Source organism: Arvicola amphibius, chromosome 1 (assembly GCF_903992535.2).
Source record: "Arvicola amphibius chromosome 1, mArvAmp1.2, whole genome shotgun sequence".
Lineage (NCBI taxonomy): Eukaryota > Metazoa > Chordata > Mammalia > Rodentia > Cricetidae > Arvicola > Arvicola amphibius.
In genome coordinates this window covers 162,054,009-162,078,011 of record NC_052047.1, presented here as the reverse complement: position 1 = coordinate 162,078,011, position 24,003 = coordinate 162,054,009, and the positions used below count along the sequence as shown (strand labels likewise).

The 24,003-nt window shown below is 38.7% G+C and overlaps 1 protein-coding gene and 1 non-coding gene across 2 annotated transcripts in view; one reads left to right on the top strand and one right to left on the bottom strand.

Annotated features, from left to right (window-relative positions):
• Positions 1–24,003, top strand: part of LOC119814113 (aldehyde dehydrogenase, cytosolic 1) — a 35,619-nt gene that overhangs the window by 7,386 nt on the left and 4,230 nt on the right. The window contains exons 3-11 of the mRNA XM_038329452.2: positions 3,333–3,473; positions 5,392–5,521; positions 7,392–7,453; positions 9,094–9,222; positions 10,956–11,069; positions 16,078–16,180; positions 17,716–17,900; positions 19,595–19,759; positions 21,916–22,073. Of these exons, the coding sequence (XP_038185380.1) occupies positions 3,333–3,473; positions 5,392–5,521; positions 7,392–7,453; positions 9,094–9,222; positions 10,956–11,069; positions 16,078–16,180; positions 17,716–17,900; positions 19,595–19,759; positions 21,916–22,073 (1,187 nt within the window). The remainder of the gene's footprint in view (positions 1–3,332; positions 3,474–5,391; positions 5,522–7,391; positions 7,454–9,093; positions 9,223–10,955; positions 11,070–16,077; positions 16,181–17,715; positions 17,901–19,594; positions 19,760–21,915; positions 22,074–24,003) is intronic.
• LOC119806015 lies at positions 1,659–1,761 on the bottom strand. The gene has a single exon (XR_005284070.1). It is a non-coding gene; the product is annotated as a U6 spliceosomal RNA (small nuclear RNA).

The following is a 24,003-nucleotide window of genomic DNA, read 5'->3' as shown; positions in this document are numbered from 1 at the left end:
GAGCCCATGCATTGCAGTCTTAGCCGTCCATCAATTTTTGTGATCCAGGCAAGGGAGTTGCACCCTTTTCTTGGTGCCTGTTAAGTTCTTTCTGTGATTTCCTTGATTCGATTTTAATATGCTTACTTGGCTACATACTTTCAATTCTCCCTAGTATATGTACAAGAAAGCTTGCTTTCTACCCCCAAGAGTATGCTACTCTTCAGACTGTGCTGGGCAGGTGGTAGATGGTGGAGTTCCTTGGTCCACCTAGAGGCTGCAGTCATCTTTCTTCCTCAAAATGGAGACAAAAGCGTCTCATGAAACACACTCTAACAGGGTCACCCACAGGCTGAAAAACCACTGTTGTCTTCAATGTGGAGTGACTTAGCAGCAGTGACCATTTCACAAAGCAGTGTCATTGAACATCCTTGCTGAGGAAATTGAATGTGGAGGTCAGATATAGAATAAAATATTGGTTCTAGTTCTGTTGTGTTTCAGTAGCATAAGGAAAGATCACTAGAATAAGGTAACGTTTCCTTCCTTATCACTAAAGCAGGGTCCACGATATTTAAGTATAATAGTAACTGGGGTGATAAAGAACTTGATTTCTTCTTGTACCTTAGTCGGTCTTTATTATGATCTGCCATTGAGCTGGGTGTCTGGTGACTATTGAGGTAAGTTGTTATAATAAAACAGGCCTTGAAAAATGTGTAAGACTTTGGAAGTAAATGGGCTTGCTCCTAGGACCTTCTGTATGGAAAAGCAAAGGTGGGAAGAGCCGTCTCAGCTAGAGTAGGAGAAATGTGAACAGGAAGTCTTTCCAGAAAATACTGGACCTTGAAACAAGAGAGCTTTGCTCTTTGCTTTTGGGATTGTGGGTGAAGCCAGCAGTTGCAAACATGCACAAGATTGTGATAAGATAAATTACATGGCAATTAACCTAGTAGCATTAAAGAGAAAGTGGGAAGTGGAGAGAGGGAATGGGAGGCTCTTCACAGGTTACAACAGAAAAGACCTTTGTGATAGAAGGTAGAGAAGCTGAAAGGCTGGACTGGAATGGACTGGAATGCTGTAATCATTTTCATGTTGGCTTGTCTTCTAGGACCACAGTTAACCCCTTCTTGTGCACATTTGACATGTCTGCCACATAGGAAATATGAGGCACTTGTGAGTTTAAAGATAAAATAAGTGATCTTCAAACAAGTTGGGGCACAGCACAGTCCAGCTTGAATAGAGTGGACCATCTGCACCCTCAGATTCTAATTTGGTCCATTCAACCCTGGGACCTGAAATGTGTAGCTGCTGACATAGATGATGGGCTGAGGTCTGTCACAGCTGTGTGCACACTGAGTGCACAGAAAAATTTGGCCACTATTCTTAAAACAGTACAGTTTTTCTATTACTTCACTAGCATTTGTATTCAGTATCAGAAGTATGGTTATTAAAGGGGTGTCTGAGGGGTAATATGTAAATACTAAGTTTAGCACTCATGAATTTAGATTATCTTTCGATGACTTGGGAGACAATTCCTCTAGCATACTAAGGAAGGCCTGTGTTTACCTAGATTTTCCATTCCTATAATTCCCTCAATTTGTGTTTTCTTTACTGCTTCTATTTCCATGATCTGGTCTCAAACAGTTTCCTTCACCTGGTTGTTTGCTTTTCCTTGGCTTTCTAAAAATATGGAATACTTTACAAATTTACCTGTCTTCCTTGTGCAGGAGTCATGCAAATCTTCTCTGTATCATGCTAATTTTAGTATATGTGCTGCGGAAGCTAACAGGAGGCCTGTGTTTAATATAATAGCATGATGATAATGTTCAGGTAGGGGTTCCTCCCATCTAATGACTATTTCAGAACAAACTCTATACCTCACTGTCCTATTGTTAGTCAACTGAGAGAAAGCTATATAGTGGATGTATATTTGGATGCCTCAAAATTAAAAGGGAGAACTCAGAAACCATGTTTTAAAATAAAAACTCAGTGTCTTTAGTCTATTTATGGTCCTGCAAGATTAAACATCTGGTTTGAGGAAAGTAGAGCCATGACCCAAGTGATAAAACCAGAAGAATAAATTTACTTGTAACAGTTTTCGGGAGGCAATTGTTTTTCGTGCATGGTAACATGGTGTCTCAAAGTCATTTCACTCCATTGCTCAGAGAGGCCGGGAAGCTCAAGAGAGTTCTTATTAAACAGAGGTGAGTGACGGAACAAAGCAAAGCGATCCACACAGAACTTGGTCACACTAGTTTAAAATGTGTGGTTTAAAACCCACTTTATTCTCTTTCGCAAGGTGCATTACAACAAGTCAGGCCCGCTGTCCTTTTTATCATCTTGATTTATAGGGTACCCTATACTGGTGAGTCCCGTAGACAAAAAGCTGTGCAATAGTCCTTACATGCATGCTATTTGCAGTAGATCTGATGAAGTAAAAAAGAGCACACGAAGTAGGAGAGGAAGAAGCAGTGACACTTTCAGGGTGGACTGGAAGAGACTAGAAGCGTGAAGAGGGCTCTACAGAGGACAGGAGTGACCATGGCAATGTGGAAGGGACATGGCTCAGAGGATTTAAAGGAGTAAACTAAAGGAAAAATGCGGCGGTGATTAAAGTACATGAACAAAACCAAGAAAGCCAAGTAGAGCGAGTGTGACTTTATTCTATTACTACGTTTGGCTTCAGTTAATGAGGCTATAAGCAGTATCTTATTAAGAAAAGACTGTCCTCCACTTATTTAGGGACTAGAGTGGGTCACTTCGCATGCAGTTGGGAAATAGGGGCTTACCATACACACAGTGCTTTGGTTTGAATGTGAAATGATGAGCACAGCTCATAAATTAACACAACTTTCACCAGGTGGTGGCGCTGTTCTGAGAGGCTATAAAAGATGAGTGCCAGATGTAGAGTCGTGATCAGGTTACATGGTTCATAGCCACTCTATTTGTCTTCAGATAGCCTTTTGTTTTTTGCTTTAATTTCTTCATCTGTAAAATGAATTTTCACAGCATTTTCTTAATCAAATGAGATAAAGTGTTTAAATTAACCAGAACATTATTTCAAATAAAATAAACACGATGTCCTATTTACATGGAATAAAGTAAAAACTATTAAAACAGTACTTCTCTTCTAGAGTTTAACTATTTGATAAGGATATGGAGCTTACTTGAAATATTACTCAAGAGAAATCATTCTATCATATTATGGTGCAGTGTGTGTGGAATGTTCTGGACCCTGAGCTAATGTAGACTAGCGTTTGTCTCTGAGGACTGTGTTCTAGTTTATTAAGTTGTGATATTTTGCTCGCCAGTCTAGAGTTTTGAATATTCTGAAATGAATGTTCTGTGACTTCCAGGCAGATGTGGACAAAGCCGTGAAGGCTGCACGACAGGCTTTTCAGATTGGCTCCACATGGCGCACCATGGATGCTTCAGAGAGGGGGCGTCTGCTGAACAAGCTGGCTGACTTAATGGAAAGAGACCGTCTACTGCTGGCTGTGAGTATTAACTTACACCAAAGGGAGACAGTGGGGAAGATCCTGGGAGCGTTCACCATTCCAATTGAATGGTCAGTTTGGTTTAGAGCCAGACTGACAAACTTGCTCCTTCCTTTTCTCTAGAATTTCTCAGAGTCCAGAGCCCAATTTTGATATACTCATTAAATCTCTTTATGCTCTCGGGGCTGTATTTTTAAAGTTCAATAGTTAGATAAGTCAGTATAGATTATGGATGGAGGGTATATTTCCTTTCTTTTCAGCATTAAATTTTAGTAAAACCAACTGAAAACAAAGTGTTACACAGGTTTCAATTCAAAGTAAATATTATTAGCTTCAGAATCTTAAGTAACAACAAGATTCAAACCATAATTTTAATCAAAAATATCAACAATTCTGCAATTATTAAAAAATCATCTATTCCTTTAGGATTTTTAATTGTTCAAAACATGCCAAAATAGATTTCATAGCTCTGTAGTAAATGTATACTAACTGAAATATTCTACTGAAAGTAATTAGCATTTCAAAAGCTTAGTTCTTTTCATTTGTCTTAATTGCAGAGTAAAACATCTTAACTTCTTCTGTCTGCTTGAGAGCCATAGATATAAAAGAATAGATATAAAGTGAAATTTGAGTTAATTTAAGATAGTGGTCAATTATCAAACCTATGCATCTTGCCAGGAGACACCCAGTGGATTGTATGATTTCAAAGCATCCTTTAAAGTCTGCATAAAAGGGTGAGGAGAAGGTACCGCTAAGATAAGAAAATGTGGAACTTCATAATCTTTTATTTTTCCTCTTATAAAAATAGATTCTTTTCTCATACAATATATCCTGATTTTAATTCCCCTCCCTTTATTGCTCCCAGTTCCTTGCCCCCCACCATGTAGATCCACCTCTTGCAGTCTCTATTTAGAAAAGAACAGGTTTCTAAGAGACAACAACCAAAAAATGACAAAATAAAATACAATCAGGTAAAGTTAAAAAAAAATCCCATCACATTGAAGTTGAACACAGCAGACAGACAGAAGGAAAGGAGCTCCAAGAGCAGGCATGAAGAATCAGAGACACACTTCTTCTCACAGTCAGGAGATCCCATAAAATGAGAGGCTAAATAAAAGCTTTAAAATATCTGCAGAGGATGTGATGCAGATCCATGCAGGCCCCATGCTTGCTGCTTCAATCTGTGAGATCATGTGCACCTCGTTTAGAGGTTTTAGCTGTTTATAGGGCCTCGTCCTCCTGGTATCCTCCATCTTCTCTGGCTCTTATACTTTCTCTGCCTTCTCTTTCATGGTGGTCATTGAGCTCTGAGTGGAGGGATTAGTGAAATACTTATGACAATGTTTCCCAAACAAAGGATTAATAGTTAAACTCTCTGCTATGGCGGTGATGTTTTGCTCGCCAGTCTAGAGTTTTGAACATCCAGAAATGAATGTTCTGTGAACACACAGGTGTGGGTATGACAATTGTGCGAGCAGATCGTTTATACATGACAGGAATAGGATGGCGACGCTGACATTGTGCATAGTTCAGACCCTGAATTGTTGCTACAGTCAGACGACAAGTGCAAGCTTGTTGGAACTCTGATAGGATGTGGAGACTAAGAATCATTTTCGCAGCTGAGTACTTATGTAACCGGCTCTTAGACACGCTTAGCCAGGGGTATTTAGAATCGGACAGGAAGTTTAGTGGGATCAGGCAATCAGAATGTCACTACCTCTCGCATCAGGATCTTGTTATGTGACCACAAAGAAGACATTTAATTCTTTCTTAAGTTGTTTTCAAAGGAACATTTGGTTTAAGAATCTCTATATTTCTAAAACTCTAGTACATAATTTCTAAAACCATTGACTGCATATTCTTGATGTAATTTTTATTATTGAATATTTAGACTTTGATATTACTACCTATTTTTCAGACAATGGAATCAATGAACGCTGGGAAAGTGTTTCCGCAGGCATACATGATGGATTTAGATATCAGCATAAAAACATTAAAGTACTGTGCAGGCTGGGCTGACAAGATCCATGGCCAAACAATACCCAGTGGTAAGTACATGTGGGAAACTACCTGCGTGATGGCAGAAGTAGAGGCAGTTCCTGCAGAACAGAATACTTCAAATTCTTCCTGTCAAATATGTCCATTAACTAGGTAAATAATTACTTTACTTTTCACGTTGACCCAACAGAGTTCTGGTGCTAGAAGTTTCATTAAGAGTAACATTGTGGATATTTTAGACAGAATTTAAGTAAGAACATTGTCATAGACTCACCCACTAATTCGAGTGAGATGTATTAGGGACCCAAGTTTTCAAAACTGGCCACAGAAATTATTTATTGAGTGCCATTCCTATAATGACCTTTGTACTTCTTCTGTATGATTATTACCTAAGACTTTGCATGTCCAGAATGTAAGCTGTGCTGATGTGTGCCCAGTTACTTAGTCCAATATACTTCAACAACCCAATATATACTAATTTGTTCCAAAAGCATCAAAGCAAGATAAGACTCTGATTCAGCAGGATTAAGAATCTTTGCATGGAAGTGTGGTGTATTGCTTAGTGAGGTATGCAAGAAGCAGAACAGACACCCAGTAAATATTTCATGTGAGAGAAGAATCAGTTTGGGAAGGGTTGGAGGCAGTGTCACGTCTCTATTTACAATGACTTCGGGAACACAAATAATCCACTTCAAGTTTTTCCTCTGATGTGTACTTCCACTCAAACTGGAAGACACAGTATAAGATATATCAGCTTCTCACACCTCTTATAAGATATAAGAAGAGAAGGAGACAACAGGGCACTATGTATGAACCAGGCTATTTTGCAGTTCTTACTCTACTCTTGGGAAACACAGAGGAAGCTGTTCAAAATACCTGTACATCTGGACACATAAAGAGGTTGTGTGCTAGCAGTAGGTTCCTGTGAAAGCCAGAACAAAACATACAAGAGCAAAACTCTAAATGGAACCACATCATCATGAGGATTTGCTGTGATAAAACAACTGTGAACAAAAGCAATTAGTGAACAAAACAGTCTCTTTCACTTGTATTTCCACACTACATTCAGGGCAGAAACCTAGCGGCAGTAACTGAAGCAGAGGCCATGGACAAAAAGAATATACTATAGGGTTACTTTTTATGGCTTGCTCAGCCTGATTTCTTATGCAATCCAGGATCATCTGCCAAGGTTTGGTGTTACTCACAGTGGGCTGGGCCAATCCGAATCCAACAATAATTGAGAAAATGTTGCATTGACTTGCCTACAGAGCAATCTCATGGGAGCATTTTTTTTTTTTTTTCAGTTAAGGGTTCCTCTTCCAAGATACATTTAGGTTTGTGTTGATAGTAAGGCACAAGAGTCATTCAAATCACGACAGATAAGAACCACATTTCATTTCAAATATTTCATTCATCGAATAAGAGATTACATTTATGTTTGGTAGAAAAAAAAAGGAAACTCCAAAACTATAACAATTCTAAGAGAAAGACTTCTTACTTCTCGGAGAAGTTTTACTATTTTAAAGATTTTACCTTTTAAAAAGTTGGCGCTCCTGGGACATTTGAGATACTGGGAACTTTTGCACATGGTTCTGCCTGTATCCAGAGGGGACATTATCTCCCAGTTTCTTTCTGCACCACTGTGGGTATGAGAGTGTCGAAGAAGGCAGCCATCTTGGAATACAGGGAATGGACTTAACAGACTATGGGAATTCCCCAATCCTGTCACTTATTTTCCTGTACCTCGGTCTTTTGAATGAAATTGCTATTTGAGAGCTCTGTTGCTTATGTGATTAACTTTGGAGACAGGATGCTTTGTTTCCCTTTTGCTAGTCACTGTGGACTTCCTCTCCTACAAACCGCACATCACCCTGCCCTGCATTTGGCTTTATTGGATTGTGTGTTTGTTCTGTTTTTCAGATGGAGATATTTTCACTTATACAAGACGTGAGCCTATTGGGGTGTGTGGCCAAATCATCCCTGTAAGTCTTACTTCATGACTCTGATGGGAGAAAGAAAGCTGTAATTCCATTTGATCTGAAGCCCATTCCCACACAAGTGAAGCTTATGTCATGGTTATGTGTGAAGTAAATTCAATAATGTTGACTACCTGAAGCACTCATTCCTATGACTTTGCTTCTTGTATATGAGCTGTCTTGTCTGGAAACCCCTTAATATAATGCTTTACCCTTTGAGGATGTTTCAATATTGAAAAAAAGCCCTAAGAGTTTATTGCATGTTTTTTTCCCCCTGGAAACTGTGCTTTGTTCTGGTTTCATGAGCTGTGCTTTGTAACTGTATGACAAAGGTTTATTATGGCTCACCTGTGTTTGAACATTTCTATGGGACACAGCTCCCAGCACTGCTGTCTCCTCCTTGAGACTTCCCACTGTGGGTAGTAACTGAAGCAAAATGGTTCAAATCCTGGAAAATGTTTTTTTTTTTCTTTTTTATTTCAGTGGAAGGAATAATCTCCATAACAATTGGGAAAGTATGTGACCTGTATTTAACTTTAGGTAGCAGGTTTGGGGAGTCAATATTCTTCTTCCAAAAAGTCATGTTCTGAATGTAACCAGATTTTCTTGAAAGTTAAGACAGGACACTGGCCACATACAGCTGACATAGTTTAAAAGGCTAAATTAAATCACAATGAAGTATCCCAAAGGTTTTGAAATGACAGTCATTCTCTTTTAGTAAGACTGCACACACCAATGTATTCATGGAGCAGTTTAGTATTTCAAAGGCATAAAAAATACTCAAACACATTTACATCACTCTACCAGTTTGGATTATTGGAAAAATTTAAATTTTAACTTCCCCTCTTTGTCCTGTTTTTTTGTTTTTTTTTTTTTCCCCCTGGGGATCAAACACTGGACTTCACACATGATACACAGATGTTTGCTATGCCATAACCCTGAATTTCTTGATTAATCCTTAAGACATCCATCTAAAGTAGAGTGGAGTATTTTCAGGACTCCCTGGTGGTGAATGCCTTAAATAGAGAAGAAGCTGTCACATATCTTATTACTTACTGCTGACCAGCAGGTTTGCTGGGATGATCTGAACTCAAATACTCACCCTCAGAATGGGGATTTGACACCTCTTTGTGTAAACTTTAACAATTTTGTTTTTCTGGACTGAACCTAGCTCAGTGGTGTGGAGAACACATTCAATATGCATACATCCTTGGGTTCACTCCCTAGGACACATACACACAAAATCTCCTGGATGTGGATTTTTCTGAATTATTATATTGGATAAAATATCATAAGTGCCTTCCAGGAAGAAAGAGGAAGAGGATTTGACATTTTAAAAACACAAGTAAATTACAACATGCTTAACTATATGTGAAGCCATGAAGTAGTATTTTTCTTGTAAAGTAAGAGTTCAGAATAACATGACTTGATTGCATTTGGTAGCTCTTTCCTCTTCCCTTCTCCTACATAGTTTGTTTTAAGCTTTTTATCATTTTGTAGTTTCTTTTGTAATTTTAAGTAAAATAAACTAGATAATTATACACAACTTCTAAAATATTAGTCAACTTTTATCAGGGTAGCAAGCATCATTAACAAATGTAGCTTTGAGCAATACTAAGAGTCCATTGTTTAATTTTTCTTACTAGTGGAATGGTCCGTTGATCATGTTAACTTGGAAGATAGGCCCTGCCCTTGCCTGTGGGAACACAGTGATTGTCAAACCAGCAGAGCAAACCCCTCTCACTGCTCTTCATATGGCATCTTTAGTAAAAGAGGTAAGTCTCCAGAGTCTGAACGTGCAGGCGAATTCAGGATCCCCCGTTCACCTACAACCTCATTCTCATCACCATGAGCTTCGCTGATCACACGCTGATGCTGTCCAGTTGTGCAGATGAAAGCAGCAGAAGCCCAGGCTGCAGCATTTGTCAGTCAGCAAAGATGTGTGTCTATCTAAATAATGACAGAGGCTCATAGCCAGTCACCCTGTAACGGGTCACTAACATTGTTCAAATCTCATGAATGTAACTTAATCAGGAAATGTAGCCTTTTTTTCAAATGGTAAAATACTGAACTTTATCTTTATTATCTAGCTTATAACTTGCCTGGTTGCTTCTGTAAACTTCTTTGAAGTTATTTTATTTTTATTTTTATGTTTTAGTTTTTCACCAGTGACTTTCTATTTATTTTCTTTTTTATTCACTTATTTATTAATTTGTTTTATTTTATTTTATTTTTTTCCTTTTTATTAAAAATTTCCACCTCCTCCCATTTCCCTTCCCCTACCCCCAGCCCCCCTCCTCCTCTCTCTCCAGTCCAAAGAGCAGTCAGGATTCTCTTCCAAGTGGGAAGTCAAAGGTCCTCCCACCTCCATCCAGGTCTAGGAAGGTGAACATCTAAACAGACTAGGCTCCCACAAAGCCCGTACATGCAGTAGACTCAAAACCCAGTGCCATTGTCCTTGGCTTCTGAGTCAGCCCTTATTGTCAGCCACATTCAGAGAGTCCGGTTTGATCACATGCTCCATCTGTCCCAGTCCAGCTGGCCTTGGTGAGCTCCCATTAGATTAGCTCCCATTAGTGGGTGGGCGTACCCCTCGTGGTCCTGACTTCCTTGCTCATGGTCTCCCTCCTTCCGTTCCTCATTTGGACAGTGGGAGCTCAGTCCAGTGCTCCAATGTGGGTCTCTGTCTCTATCTCCATCTATCACCAGATTTTAGTTTTAATATATTTAAAGGTTGGAGGCTTCACTGCCAATATACCTGTTGTTTCAATATGTTTCCAGTTTTGATGGTGGTGACTGTAAATTCTATCTTTCTGTGTAGGTAATTTAACATACACTCTGATATTTTATCTATTTGAGTTTCTTTTATAAATTTGATGCAGTTAATCATTGGAGTGATCAGTTGTGGCAAGTTTGTTGTCAACTTTACAAACCTAGGAAGAAGGTACATCATTGAGAAATTGTCTTCCTCAGATTGGACTCTGGGATTTTTCCTTGATGGAAGATTGATGTAGTATGTCCCAGCCCACTGTGGACAGTGCTATCCCTAGGCAGGTTAGCCTAACTGCATAAAAGAAGTAGCTGAGCCAGTCAGAGAAAATAAGGTAGTGCATATAATTTCTCTATGGTCTGTGCTTTAGTTCCTGGTTCCAGGTTCCTACCTTGGCTTCCCTCAACAATAGACATAACCTATGAACCAGATAAATTTCTTCATTCCCAATATTGTTTTGGTTAATGTTTTATCTTAGCAAATGAGAAGCAAATAATACACCAATGGTGACAGATTTGCCCATAGAACATAGTGTCCTAAGGGATTACCATGTATAGCGATATTTTCATATGGATAAGAAATTAAAGACAATAATGAATAAAGGAGAGATACACTTTGGTGCATTTTCTTGAGAGAAGAACCCCCACAGTGAGCATAAAGAAATAGCTCCAGTTTCCCCCTCAGGTTTTTTATGAATTAAGTTCTTGATTTATTAACTGCTTGCTTCTTAACTTGCAGGCAGGATTTCCTCCTGGTGTGGTGAATGTTGTCCCTGGTTATGGACCAACTGCTGGGGCAGCCATCTCCTCACACATGGACATAGACAAAGTGGCTTTCACGGGATCAACAGAGGTAGAGTCATTTCCAGAATATCTCCTCTTTAAGAAGCAGAAATATGCTCTCTGAAGCTGTCTTGCAGTCATAACTTTCTTTAGAAATTTTGAATAGTAAGAAAATGCTGTTATGTGCCTGAAAGATTACAGTAAATGATTTTTAGTGTAATCACTAGTGTCTCTTAGGAGAAATATACTCTTTGAGGCAGTCAGATGATTAGTTAAGTGTGTGGTAGGAAATACAAGTTAGGGCACAGTGATTTGTATGAGTCAATGTAACTACTGCTTCTAGAATAAGAAAAGACAATGGTAGAGTCTCACCTATAGCTCCTGTGTGAAATGCTGTCTACACAGTACACCCCGAGAGGGTGACACATTGCAATTTCTTCCATGTTTCTATCTGGAAAGCCTTGGATTTCTGTGTGCCTTGTACATCTGAGTAGATAAAAGTTGAAGAATGGGAACCTGCCATAACTGATGCAGGAGGATCTTCTTTCTTGTTGCTTTCATTGGTCAAATAAAGAGACTGCCTTAGCCTTTTGATAGGACAGCAGCTTAGATAGGTGGAGTAGACTGAACAGAATGCTGGGAGAAAGAAAGCAGGGTCAGGCAGACACCATGATTCTCCGGCCCAAGAGGGAACTAGGTTAGATTCTTGCTGGAATCAACAGTCTTGTGGTGCTACACAGATTATTAAAAATGGGTTAATCAAGATGTGAGAGTTAGCCAATAAGAGGTTAGAACTAATCGGCCAGGCAGTGTTTAAATGAATACAGTTTCTGTGTAATTATTTCGGGTGTAAAGCTAGCAGGGAGCCAGGCGGTGGGAAGCAGCCCGCTGTTCCTTTTACTACACATAACCATAACAAGACTCAGTAAGGGGAGAGGGGGCACTGGAGGCAGAGTTGTGAAATAGAATTCTGGTGGTCGAAGGAGTTTCTATTACAAACAGAAGATATAGATATTGAGCTTCTTTTAGCAAAGCCATGCTGGAGTCACCCTGCCAGGTTAGAATGTTATTAACTATTGACAGAAAAGATACTGCATGACTCATTGTCATGGTCAGGAAAGGTGAACTTGAATAGACCTTGCCAGGTCCTCAATCATGAGTTCAGGTCCTGACAGGGAAGGGGTGCTGGTACAAAGAAAGCTTCAGACCACCAAGTGGATTGCGCTCAAGTGGCCCCAAATAGCTCAGGCCATATTTATTTATACATAAACAGAGTTTTTCTTATCAAGATTACATGCACAGCTTTATTATTGGCTTCTATTTTTGACTTTAGGAAATACAACACAATTTAAGAAATACATTGTGATTATTATGGAAGTCCTAAATGTTCCCCTTTATGCTTCTTCAAATAAACCTTCCTACTCTGTACATAACCTTCTAGACATAAAGTTCAGCGTTTTTGCATGCTTAGCTAAATATCAAGTCAGGTATATCCCGCTCTAGAAGCGCTTATGCCTGCTGGCAGTTAACTGTGGTTACAAAGTTAAAAAGTATTGATGTGGGTACAATGCTTTAAGAACAACAATATTCAAACTCAGACAATTCTCTCATGCCTGCAAGATATGCTTTTGTACAGTTCCCTTTTCTACAAGCGGGTTCCATGTCTCAATCTCTGTGTAAAAGGCAGACTTCAATAAAGCATTCTTTTCCCATCTCATTATACCATGCTTCTTCCACCAATATAAGCTCAGGTGTATGGTAAAGATGGATCTGCCCATCACATAGTTTGAATTGTAGCTTTTACTCTCAGAGCATGCCAGATCCTACCAATGATTCTATACATGGTGTCCAGGGAAGGTAGTCTCAACAGTGGCACTATGTCCTGAGGTTTTCCCCTACTCTGTGTCTGCATGCCCTGCTCTCCCTTTCAATTCTTTGAGCCATTGCTAATATTCTAAGTGGTGTTTTCTCAAATGTCTCTATTGAGTCAGAAAAGTTGTCAGGATCAGGAGTTGTACTTAAAAATCAGAGAATAGAAGCATCCTCCCTTTAGGGGAGTCTTAGGGGAAAATATTCTAGAAAGAACAGAATTTCCTGGGGAAATTACAGCTATTGTATGTGTGCTTGGAAAAGTCAAACTAAAAACCATCTAGAGAACCCCCAATATAATGAGAGAAAAAAGAGCATGCGAGCTGCACGAAATTTTCAAATTCCTATGCTGTCCTGTTGTAAAAGGAATGGGGGGCCCTTTCCCGCTCCCCAGCTTGCTTTACCCAAAATAATTACACAGAAACTGTATTCATTTAAACACTGCCTGGCCCATTAGTTCCAACCTCTTATTGGCTAGCTCTTACATATTGATTCAACCCATTTCTAATAATCTGTATCGCCACTTGACTGTGGCTTACCAGCATGAGTTTAGCCAGTGTCCATCTCAAGCTGGAGCTTCACGGCATCTGCCTGACTCTGCTTCTTTCTCCTAGCATTCTGTTCTGTTACTCCACTCACCTATGTTCTGACCTATCAGGCCAAGCAGTTTCTTTATTAATTAACCAATGAAAGCAACACATAGAAAGAAGATCCTCCTACATCGCTGTCCCATGGACTACTGGTCCTTGCCAAGTGAGAGTTCATTTCCACAGGTGTTTTGTCCTGAGGCAACCTGATAGACAGATAACCATATGCTGATCTGAGACTTGGCTGCATGGCTCCCAACAACACCTTACTGCCAACACAAGATACTGGTAGAATGGAGAAGGCCATTGGATATTTACAAAGTTCTATTTAAGGGATCAAGGGAAGGAAACATATGTGAGCATGGAACGTGTTCCAGGTTTTGTGAAAGCTCATTCTATGTAGTGATTGAGAATAAGTCAATGTCCTTATAATTGCAGTTAGCGACATAGCTAAACTGCACAGAGAATTGAAATAAGACTTTGAATTTTGATTTTCTTCATCTTTCATATGTGTGTATATTTGTTTGTCATAGACAGTAGAAAAATATTGTATAGTGCAAATCTCTGATTGAGATAGGTTAAATCAACCACACAGTCATGATTACCTTTAGAAAAAATATGCGAGGGTACTAAGACATACTGATAGCTTTAGCGATGGTGATGCCAGTAGGTAATAGGTTCATAGCAAGGTAGAACAGGCAGATGAAAGGAAGCCTAGATTCCACATCCTCTGCACTAGGGATGCGATGAGCACATCTGAGCCCAGATCCTAGGCTCACTTCTCCAGTTTGCCTCTGCCAGAGCCTGATGTTCCTTCAATCCGGGAGCAGCTTTGTTGTGTGATTGTCTTAACTAATCCTCAACTTGGTGCCATTTGGCTACTCCTGTAATGCTATCTATCACTATGCCCATTTATCTTCTAAAAAGGAAACAATGAAATAAGGGGATTAGGAAACTTCTGGCTTCAAATAAGAAGGGTATATCTCAGAAAAACATAAGAATCCTTTCGCAATTTGAGATTCTTTATTTGAGAAGCACAGGGACTGTAATTCTTACTTTATTCAGTTCCACACAGTAAAAGCAAGAGCTGGTACAACTGCTCGTGAATTAATACTGAATAATGACATGTTAACAACAGATTTTTAGACACCAGAGAGAACAAAAATAGCATTAGTTCTACTCAAACTCATTGTGCTTGTTTCTTTAAAGATACTGTGTAAGAGGCAGAGACAGTGTCTTTCATGGTGATAACAATGAGACCCATTCTAGGGAAACTTTTATTACATTCCTTTAAAATAGACCTCCAGCCACGAAGTAAAACAGAGTCATTTTTTAGTGGTGGTGGGCACTGGCTACATTTGCCCTACATGGCAATGAAACAATATGATAATCACATTATCACACCTTAAGAGTTCTGTTTTGCCTTTCTTGAAGGTGCAAAGAAATGAAATTGTAAGCTAAAAATCATTTTCTATTTTTGTGAAAATTCAAGGCCACTTTTTATTAGCCATCTGTATGTACACACCTAGACTTAAACAATTACCTTATTGTTCTGGTGAAATAGAAAACCAGTCAATAAAAGAAACAAAATACAAAGGTTGTCTCAAGAAAAAAAAGTAGACCATCTTAGCTTATTGTGCTCTCAATATATATAATGAAGAATCAATAGAAATCAAAACAGGATACAAAAGTCAAAACCAAAAATAATCATAGATAATGCACTAGACAGGACATAATCCACAGAAAAATAAAATAAAGCAAAAGCAAGGTAGTTTTCTTTGAAGAAGCAACTAGAATTAAAGAAGAAATGAGAATGGTGGGTTTCCAGCTAAGTGTAGTAGGAGCAAAAAGCTCAGAGCCAGTTTCATTTGTGAAAGACAACATGTGTTTGAGAAGGGGAAGAGTAGTAGGAGAGATAGAGTGATGGAGAAAGAGAGAGAGAAAGAGAGAGAGAGAAAGAGAGAGAGAGAGAGACAGAGAGACAGAGACAGAGAGAGAGAGAGAGAGAGAGAGAGAGAGAGAGAGAGGAAGCGAGGGTAATAATGAGTGAGGACGCTGTGATCAATAAGTGGGGAATTAGGTGGTGACTGGGTATTTATGAGATTTACACAGATAGACATGACATCATTTGAGGCTGACTCAGAAACATCTTTATGAGTATTATGAGACCAGGAGAACAGAATCATTTTTTTCTTCTCATTAGAACAAGGCTCAAAGAGGATCTGTGCCAAGAGCTGATCCCAAGTAAGGGACCAACCTGGAGGCAGTCCAGGCTGGGAGGGTATATAAAAAGAGGAAGAGGGTTGATATTTAGATGATAGACAGACTACTATTTTGACTAGACAGAATTCTCTGAATGTCAGTAAAATGATGAGAAGTCAATACATGAGGTGCTTGGGGGTATTTCTGATCAAATACAGAGAGGACATTCTGACAAAAATGAAAATAATCTTTTACCCATCCACACATAAAGACAGCTTTCATATCTGCCCATGAATAATTTCTTGTGTCTTCCAAATAAAATTAAATGGTTGTTCAAATGTCCTATAAATGGAAAGTATTAAAACAACCTATCCACACAAAAACAAACTAAACCTCCTCCTCTGCAATGTTTGATTTCAGGTTGGCAAATTAATCAAAGAAGCTGCAGGGAAAAGCAATCTGAAGAGAGTCACCCTGGAGCTGGGGGGAAAGAGTCCTTGCATTGTGTTTGCAGATGCTGACTGTGAGTACAAATCCTTGTTAGTGCTAGTGTCTTACCTTCTTCCTCCTGATGTCTGGTGATATCACAGTCAACTGGAGTACAAGTAAATTCAAAGTAAAAAAGAATTGACAAGAGTCTGTGATGATTCTGCAAAACTTTCAAACTTTTCCTATAGCACACAGCTGATAAACACAGAGAGAATTCTGTCCTGGGTTGACATGGATTCCTACTTCCCAGTGTCAATCTGAGGTAGTATAAATGGGCTGCATCTAGAATATATGATGCAGTTTTGATAATTCCATACCTTTAATTGTATTGAGGACACAAGATACTTGAGACATTTGGAACCAAAATTATCTTATTATGGTAGCCAGCAAGTTCCTATTTTTCCTCTGCTTTCACTCTGGACCATCATCTCTAGAGAGCCAGAGAAAATTAAACCTGTGAAATCATTTATCTCTCTCTTTCCATTTCAAGGGTAGTTAAGTTTGTCATTTTGATGTAACCCTATTAATGATGATTCAGATCACTATGATTTTATTACCAAATGAAATCCTTATGTTACTTCCTAAATAGTAGCGACTTAGCTGAGATTTTTGGTCAAGAATTCCTTTAACCCATCTTTCTTCAGCTCATACTTAAAATGAGGCTATAAACAAAGGCTCCATGGAATTCGCTGTTGTCACTATTGTGATCTGTACTAGAAATATTAGGACTTACTACTTGGTTAACAAGATGACTAGTTTGTCACTCTCTGTCACCTCTCCTCACCGCACTTTCAACAACTACTGTTAGCTCACAGTTTCACACCCGGGTTCTACAGTCATGAACTGTGTAGTCCTTATTTATAAAATAAAAGTATATATATACACACACACACACACACACACACCTCAAAAATCCACATCTTTTTGTATAGAATTAAATATATTCTATAAAACTCTAGGCACATTGAACCATCTAAATTATGAGTTCAGTTTGCTTGTGTGACTAAGGCTTTAGTTAAATTTTAGAAGTATTTTTCCTGGAGTAAGGGTGGAAGGGCGAATTGTTCTCATGTAGTGAGTTTTAGTTGTTTGAATGTCACTTTTAGAAAGACAGCTTTTTTACTGAGAAAAGTGTTCAGTAATGTTTGAAATTACTAAAGGCAATATATAATTCAGTTTTCTCCTATTAGTTAAAAGCTGACACCTAAAAGAAACATAATTGACTAAAGAATTATTAAATGGAAATAGTTGTAAAGTTATTTGTAATGATATTTTATCTTCTAATCAAATGTATGTTCTTCAGAAGTCGTAACAGGCACCATCTTGTCAGAGTTCCCTTGTTGTTATTATTTCCATGGTAAATAAAGGATCAAGAGGTTTATTGTTTTCTGGCTTCCATGCAGTGTAATGTGTTGAATTTATATTTCATCAGATGATTCATCGTTTTTCCTATCACCATATTGCATCTGAAAATTATGGTGTGTGCATGTGTGTGTGTGTGTGTGTGTGTGTGTGTGTGTGTATTCTTTAGCAAATGTTCTTTTTCTCCTGTGAATGTTTCTTTTGCAGTGGACAATGCTGTTGAGTTTGCACACCAAGGAGTGTTCTTCCATCAGGGTCAGATTTGTATAGCAGCATCCAGGCTTTTTGTTGAGGAGTCAATTTATGACGAGTTTGTGAAAAGGAGTGTTGAGCGGGCTAAGAAGTACGTTCTTGGAAATCCTCTAAATGCAGGAATAAATCAAGGTCCTCAGGTGAGTAAACATTAGAAAGGCAAGTATTTAGGATGTAAGACTAATCTTTTTAGATCCTATTTTGGTTAAGTAAGATTAATTTCTTTTTCATGCTCACTGAGAGCTGATATTATCTTGATCTGGTGATTTAATGAATCTAACTTCAAACAGCAAAGATCAATCTGTTTTGTCTTGGCCATTTTTTTCTTTCTATCTAGAAACATTCTAGGAGCCAGTGTGGGAAATAAGGATAGAAAGAAGGGCTGATGAGACTGATCAGCACATAAAATATTTGTCACATAAACCCGAAGAACAGAGTTCTGATTCTTAACACCCATATAAAAGCTGACTAGTTTGACCGGAGCTTTGAGTTCAGTGAAAGAGCTTCCCTCAGTAGAAAAAAATGAAAACGATTGAGGAAAACATTCAGTGTCAACCTTTGGCATCCACAGACATATACATACATGGTATGCACCTGTATACACTTCTTCAATATGCGAGTGCACATACATGTACATGCATTTGCTCCTACCTATATATACATGCATGCAAACATGCACACCTGCACACTGCATTCACATAACACACAAAAAGAAAGGAAAATTTTAAAATACTATTATTTCTTGCACTTAATTGATAAAATTCTTAATTTCTACAATTTTTTTAGTCTGTAAATGTATACATATCTGTAAATTCTACCTCATAATCAAATCCTTCATCTCATTTGCCATTCTATAAGCAATAGAGCACTCTCCAACCCTCTGCAGGATCCTCAACTTCTCTGTTGTAACAATATCATGAGTGTTTTTGAAGGTAGGACCAGAAAAGCTTCTCCTTATATTTATCAAAAGCTAGACATTCCATGGGGTCTCTGAGTTCCTCTGTGTAGTTGCATCAACTGTAAATATGAATGCCTTTGTCTTTCTCACCCAAATTAAACTTTTGCTCTTGTATAACTGCCGTGCACCGCGCCCCCGTGTCTGCGCTCTGTGCACTTGAACCCAGTTCACGAGATTCGGGCAAGGGGCAGGAGGTTAAAATACACAGACGCACACACAGACAGAGAGACAGAGACATGGGTCATCCTTGAATTCCTCAAGAATGCCCCCTTTATTGTGTTCAGGGGCAGATTATATAGAGATACCCACGCCCCAGCCAAACCCACCAGAAACCACTCTCCTGCCATCAGGAACTCCTGAAGGTCTCGTGCTCAGAACAGCTGTAGGCACTCAGCTCAGGGGATTACAAGAAATTCAGGATCTGGGGTCTCACTGCTCCCAACATATAACTATCTCTGAAGATTCGTGGTCTTCTCCAGTCAAGAGCATCTGCTTCTCAAGGTGTATACCCACAGAAACTGGGTCAAAGTCCTCTTTCATTTAACTCTTTTATTTCACTCAGGATTAAGATTCTAGACAAATGTGTTCCATCATTGACATGTTTTTCTTCCAAAGTGAATAAACAGCAGTTGTATGAAACCTTCTTATATTCTCATGTCACCAAATTTCTGTGCTTACATAACTACAATAAACGTAAACATTTTTAAGGTTTTCTTCCTAATTCATGGGAAAAAAAAAACATAGCGAAGAATTAGATGAGTATCTGTCACCTATTCTGAAACACTGCATTTGTTATGAATATCCGGGCACTTGGAAGTCTTCATTTGCAATATGTTATCTTTAGTGCCACTTTTTCTTGTGATTTCTTTCAATTAGATTGACAAAGAGCAACATAATAAAATACTTGATCTCATTGAGAGTGGCAAGAAAGAAGGAGCCAAACTGGAGTGTGGTGGTGGACGCTGGGGGAACAAAGGCTTCTTTGTTCAGCCCACAGTGTTCTCCAATGTTACCGATGAGATGCGCATCGCCAAAGAGGAGGTAATCGTCCTACCTGTTTCTGTTTCTGGGCTTGTCATGTTCTTCTGTGCATAACCTGTATGTTCCCTTAAAATCTTCAGCTCCTTGAATAGCTTTCCCCTAAAATGCTTGATGATAAAGTCTAAAGTAACTTGTGATCAAGACTAATTAGTGAGGAGTACAATGGGCTACAACTAGGTAATATCAAACCCAGAAAAAAGTCCACAACAGCTTTTGTAGGTGCTTAATTTACAGTCTTAAAGGAATGGAAAATGACTCTGTCCTTTGTAAAAATAGGAAAAAATGTGGACATATTGTGATACAAATGCCAGGCACAGAACAGCATCCACTGCATTATCTATATTATTCACGTAAAAAAGTCAACCAACAGAGACAGGGTGGACTGGCTATGTAAGAGAAGTGAGGATGAGTCCTGGGGAGCTCAATCTAGGTAGCATCAATAAAGACGGTGCTCAGATATTCAACATATAATTAAGAGGAACTAGTTTGTGATTAAAATGGTAGCTAATAGGCTTCACAAATATGAGGGCTTTTAATATATGCTGAGATAAGAGCAATTCCCTGGACAATGAAAGTGCCATGTACTACACTAAAATAGGAAGATACAGTGACTCAAAAACACTCATTCATAATTTCAGCCTTCAATGCATCTATACACATGTCCCTGATATGGCAGAGGATCTGAGAGGTTATGTTCTTTACCTCCATAATGTAAACAAATAAAGAGAAAGGGGGACAATTCAGCTTTGTGGGGAGATAAAATAAAGAAAAGAAATAAAAATCAAATGTATGTGGACCATGCAACACACTTAGAACATCTGCATCAATTCAGTACTCAACTGCATTTGCATTACTGCACTTATTGGTCAATGCTTCTTTAATCAGACCTATTGCTCTTATGGATTTTGGTTAACAGTTCTACAAAGGACAACAAAGCAGAAAATAATCTTCATTCAAGGAAACATTTGTTGTGCTCCTATCGTGGCTCACTGGAATATCTCATTTGTTGCTTCACAATAGGAACCGGAGCTTTTACTGAGTCAGCTGAGTTACTGCAGCTCTGAGCAAACCCCTGTCTTCCTGCACCACCTGCTTCCCACTGACAGTGTTTGCATTCCTATAACCCAGTTATAGGGTTATGAGAGAATTTAGGGCCCCAGGGTCTGCCCCTACCCTTCAGGGAGTGGCCTCTAACTGCCCCACGGCACTCAAATTGACTTGGAACCAGAAAACCATTTGGTGCTTGAGGGGTTTTGCCAACCCATGTTCATATTTCCCAAAAAATTGTACTAGCATTCAGAAAAGCCTTTTATTTAATTTTGATAAATAACCTTACCAAAATATAGTACTTTTGTATCCATGTGAAAATCCAGGTGTTTCCTATTACCTCGGAGGGGGGATGAGATACAGACTGAGTTGTGTGTGGGTTTTACTAACTAGATTCCAATAGAAATGAAATACTGGCTTATCCTGGTTTAGACAAATTGTGACTCCCATTCCCTGTCCTGTAACTCGAACTATTGCCAGAGGTTTTGGTTAGTATAGTTTCTGGAGTTAGGTTTCCAGCAATAAATCCTTTTAGACTTTTTGGTAATTCTATACATGGTTGGGTGACTAGTAGAATCTCAATAAAAATTTTGTGTTATTTTAACTAATTTTTATAATTACAAAATTTTCCAAATATAATAAAATGGATGATATTTAAATCAATGACACACTAGTATTCAAGGCATAAACACTGTTCAATCATTGTCTGTTTGTTACTCTCAGAGCAAAGCATTGCTTTTTTTGTCTTCTTGTCTTGTGCAGTATTTTGAAGAAAACTAGGCTTACGATTTAAAACATTTGCAAGGAAATCATGCATTTCCTGATTTATTCTTCGGACCTTACATTTTGGGAAGCTCAGCCACATCGTGTAAGAATAAACACAGCCATGAAGACTGCTGTCTGCTCCATAGAGAAAAGAAACACACAATCAGAGCATGTTTCTGGGCTCACATGAATGGCTATCTGCTTTTATCCTTACAACATAGGTCTGAAAAGAGAGACAACATCTTAGCCCATGGAGAATGGCTTCTAAGAAAGCATAGGAAGTGTATTTAAAGCATATGCAGTGTGTATTAGTGTTAACCTGTGTTTGTGTCATTCTTGTGTAGATATTTGGACCAGTGCAACAAATCATGAAGTTTAAATCTATAGATGATGTGATCAAGAGAGCGAACAATACTTCCTATGGCCTGGCAGCTGGAGTGTTCACAAAAGACCTGGACAAGGCCATCACTGTGTCTTCTGCTCTGCAGGCCGGGGTAGTGTGGTAAGTGCATCTGAAGGAAGATGTGCCCTTCCTGTATCAGCCAAATAGGCAGGCTGAGTTGCCCTCCTCTAGACTTGAACTTTCCTAGAAATTATCTGACCTGCTAGAAATATAGTTTCTATACATAAAAAATAAAAACAAATTATCGTCTTTCAGCTTTACAAATTATTTATGTAGAATATTGATCATTTTATGCCTGTTTGATTTATATATGTATTATTAGATAGTGCTAGGGCACTTGGTACTCTGCTATATAAACAGGAATATGAAAGTAAAATTCTATTATAATCAACTATTTATTAGATAATGCATATTAGTACCTTGTATACACTAGACGTTATTGCTGTTACTATCGTTTACCATATTTGAAATTGACTGATGGTGTTACATTAGCTGAGCATATGTTCTACTTGTGAGCTCTATCCTAGTCTGTTTTATACTTTTTAATACAAGATAAGAGCTCACTTTCTCAGTCTGGCCTTGAACTTACTCTGTGGCCCACTTCTCATCCTCCTGCAAAATGCTTCTTAGAGGCTGGGATCACAGGTCTACATCCATAGACTTAGTGCTATTTAATTAGTTTTTAAATTAATATATGTGCATTTGTATTTTGCTTGCATGTATGTCTGTGCACCACGTGAGTGCCTGGTACATGCAGAAGCAAAAAGAGAGTGTCCGACCTTTTGAACCTGGAGTCGTAGATTGTTGTAATCCATAGGATATAGGTGCTGGGACCCAGCTCAAGTCCTCAGTAAGAGCAGCAAAGACAGTTAACACTGAACCATCTCTCCAGCCCTTTCTATAGCTTTTGACTTTGTTTTTTGATTTTTGTAATTTAACTTTAATACAAATTATCAGGCTGTGCCTCTCAAACTGAGATTTTGCCCATCATCCTTTTTCAATGAACTATTTCTTCAGCAACCTTTTCCTCATCAAGACTCCCTTCCCTCAGTCATGGAAACAGCACAAGCTGTTTTTTTTTTTCTCTCCCCTAGTCCAGTTAAAGAAAACTAAGCACTGAAAAGCATCCCAAGGGACAAACAAGGCTGTTCATGACCCTCTTGTTCACCTGAAATACCTTTTCCTCCTATGAAAGTGAGAGTCATCATCTAATTATTGACTCGAAATTGTAATGTATTCCTTCCACTCCTCATTTTATCTCACTCAACATCTACTCTTTGTTATCTCTAACCTTGTCTGTGATCAAAACCGGGAGCTTGCTGAGATTTAGCAACATATCAAGAGCATACAACAAATAGCAGAGTGAGCGCTATACGCTCTAAAACATCCTTCTCCACATGTGTCTGTATTAATATGAGTTTAGCCAGCTTGACATAAATGACAAATCCATAATGCTATGAAATATGCCAACATAATGTTAAGACTGTTTGTATTCTGGGGTATTTTAAATTTTGTATTTTCAAATATGGATTTTCAACCAGTAAAGCCTATGTGAATAATCCATAGATTGAAAAAACCCTACAGCATGGATGGGCTCACTGTGATCCTTGTCAGTTTGGTTGCTCACCTTCCTGGACTTAGGGGGAGCTGGGAGGACCTTGGACTTAACATAGTGAAGGGAACCCTGATGGCTCTTTGTCTTGGAGAGGGGTGGAATGGGGGTATGGGTGGAAGGGAGGGGAGGGACGGGGGAGGAGGAGGGGAGGAGATGGAAATTTTTAATAAAAAAATGAGAAAAAAACCCCTCAAACTGAAACACTTCTCATTCCCTGAATTTCAGAGAAGTATGAGGCCTGTATCACCGAGAGCTTTAGTACTTGTAACATGGGGCTAGAGAGATGGCTCAACAAGGATTGTACTTGGTGTGCAAGTGTAAGAAACTGAGTTTCATTCTAGCTTCCTTATAAAAGCAAGATATGGTGGACTGTGCTTGGAAGTTTATCACTGTGCTCTGAGACAGAAGAATCCC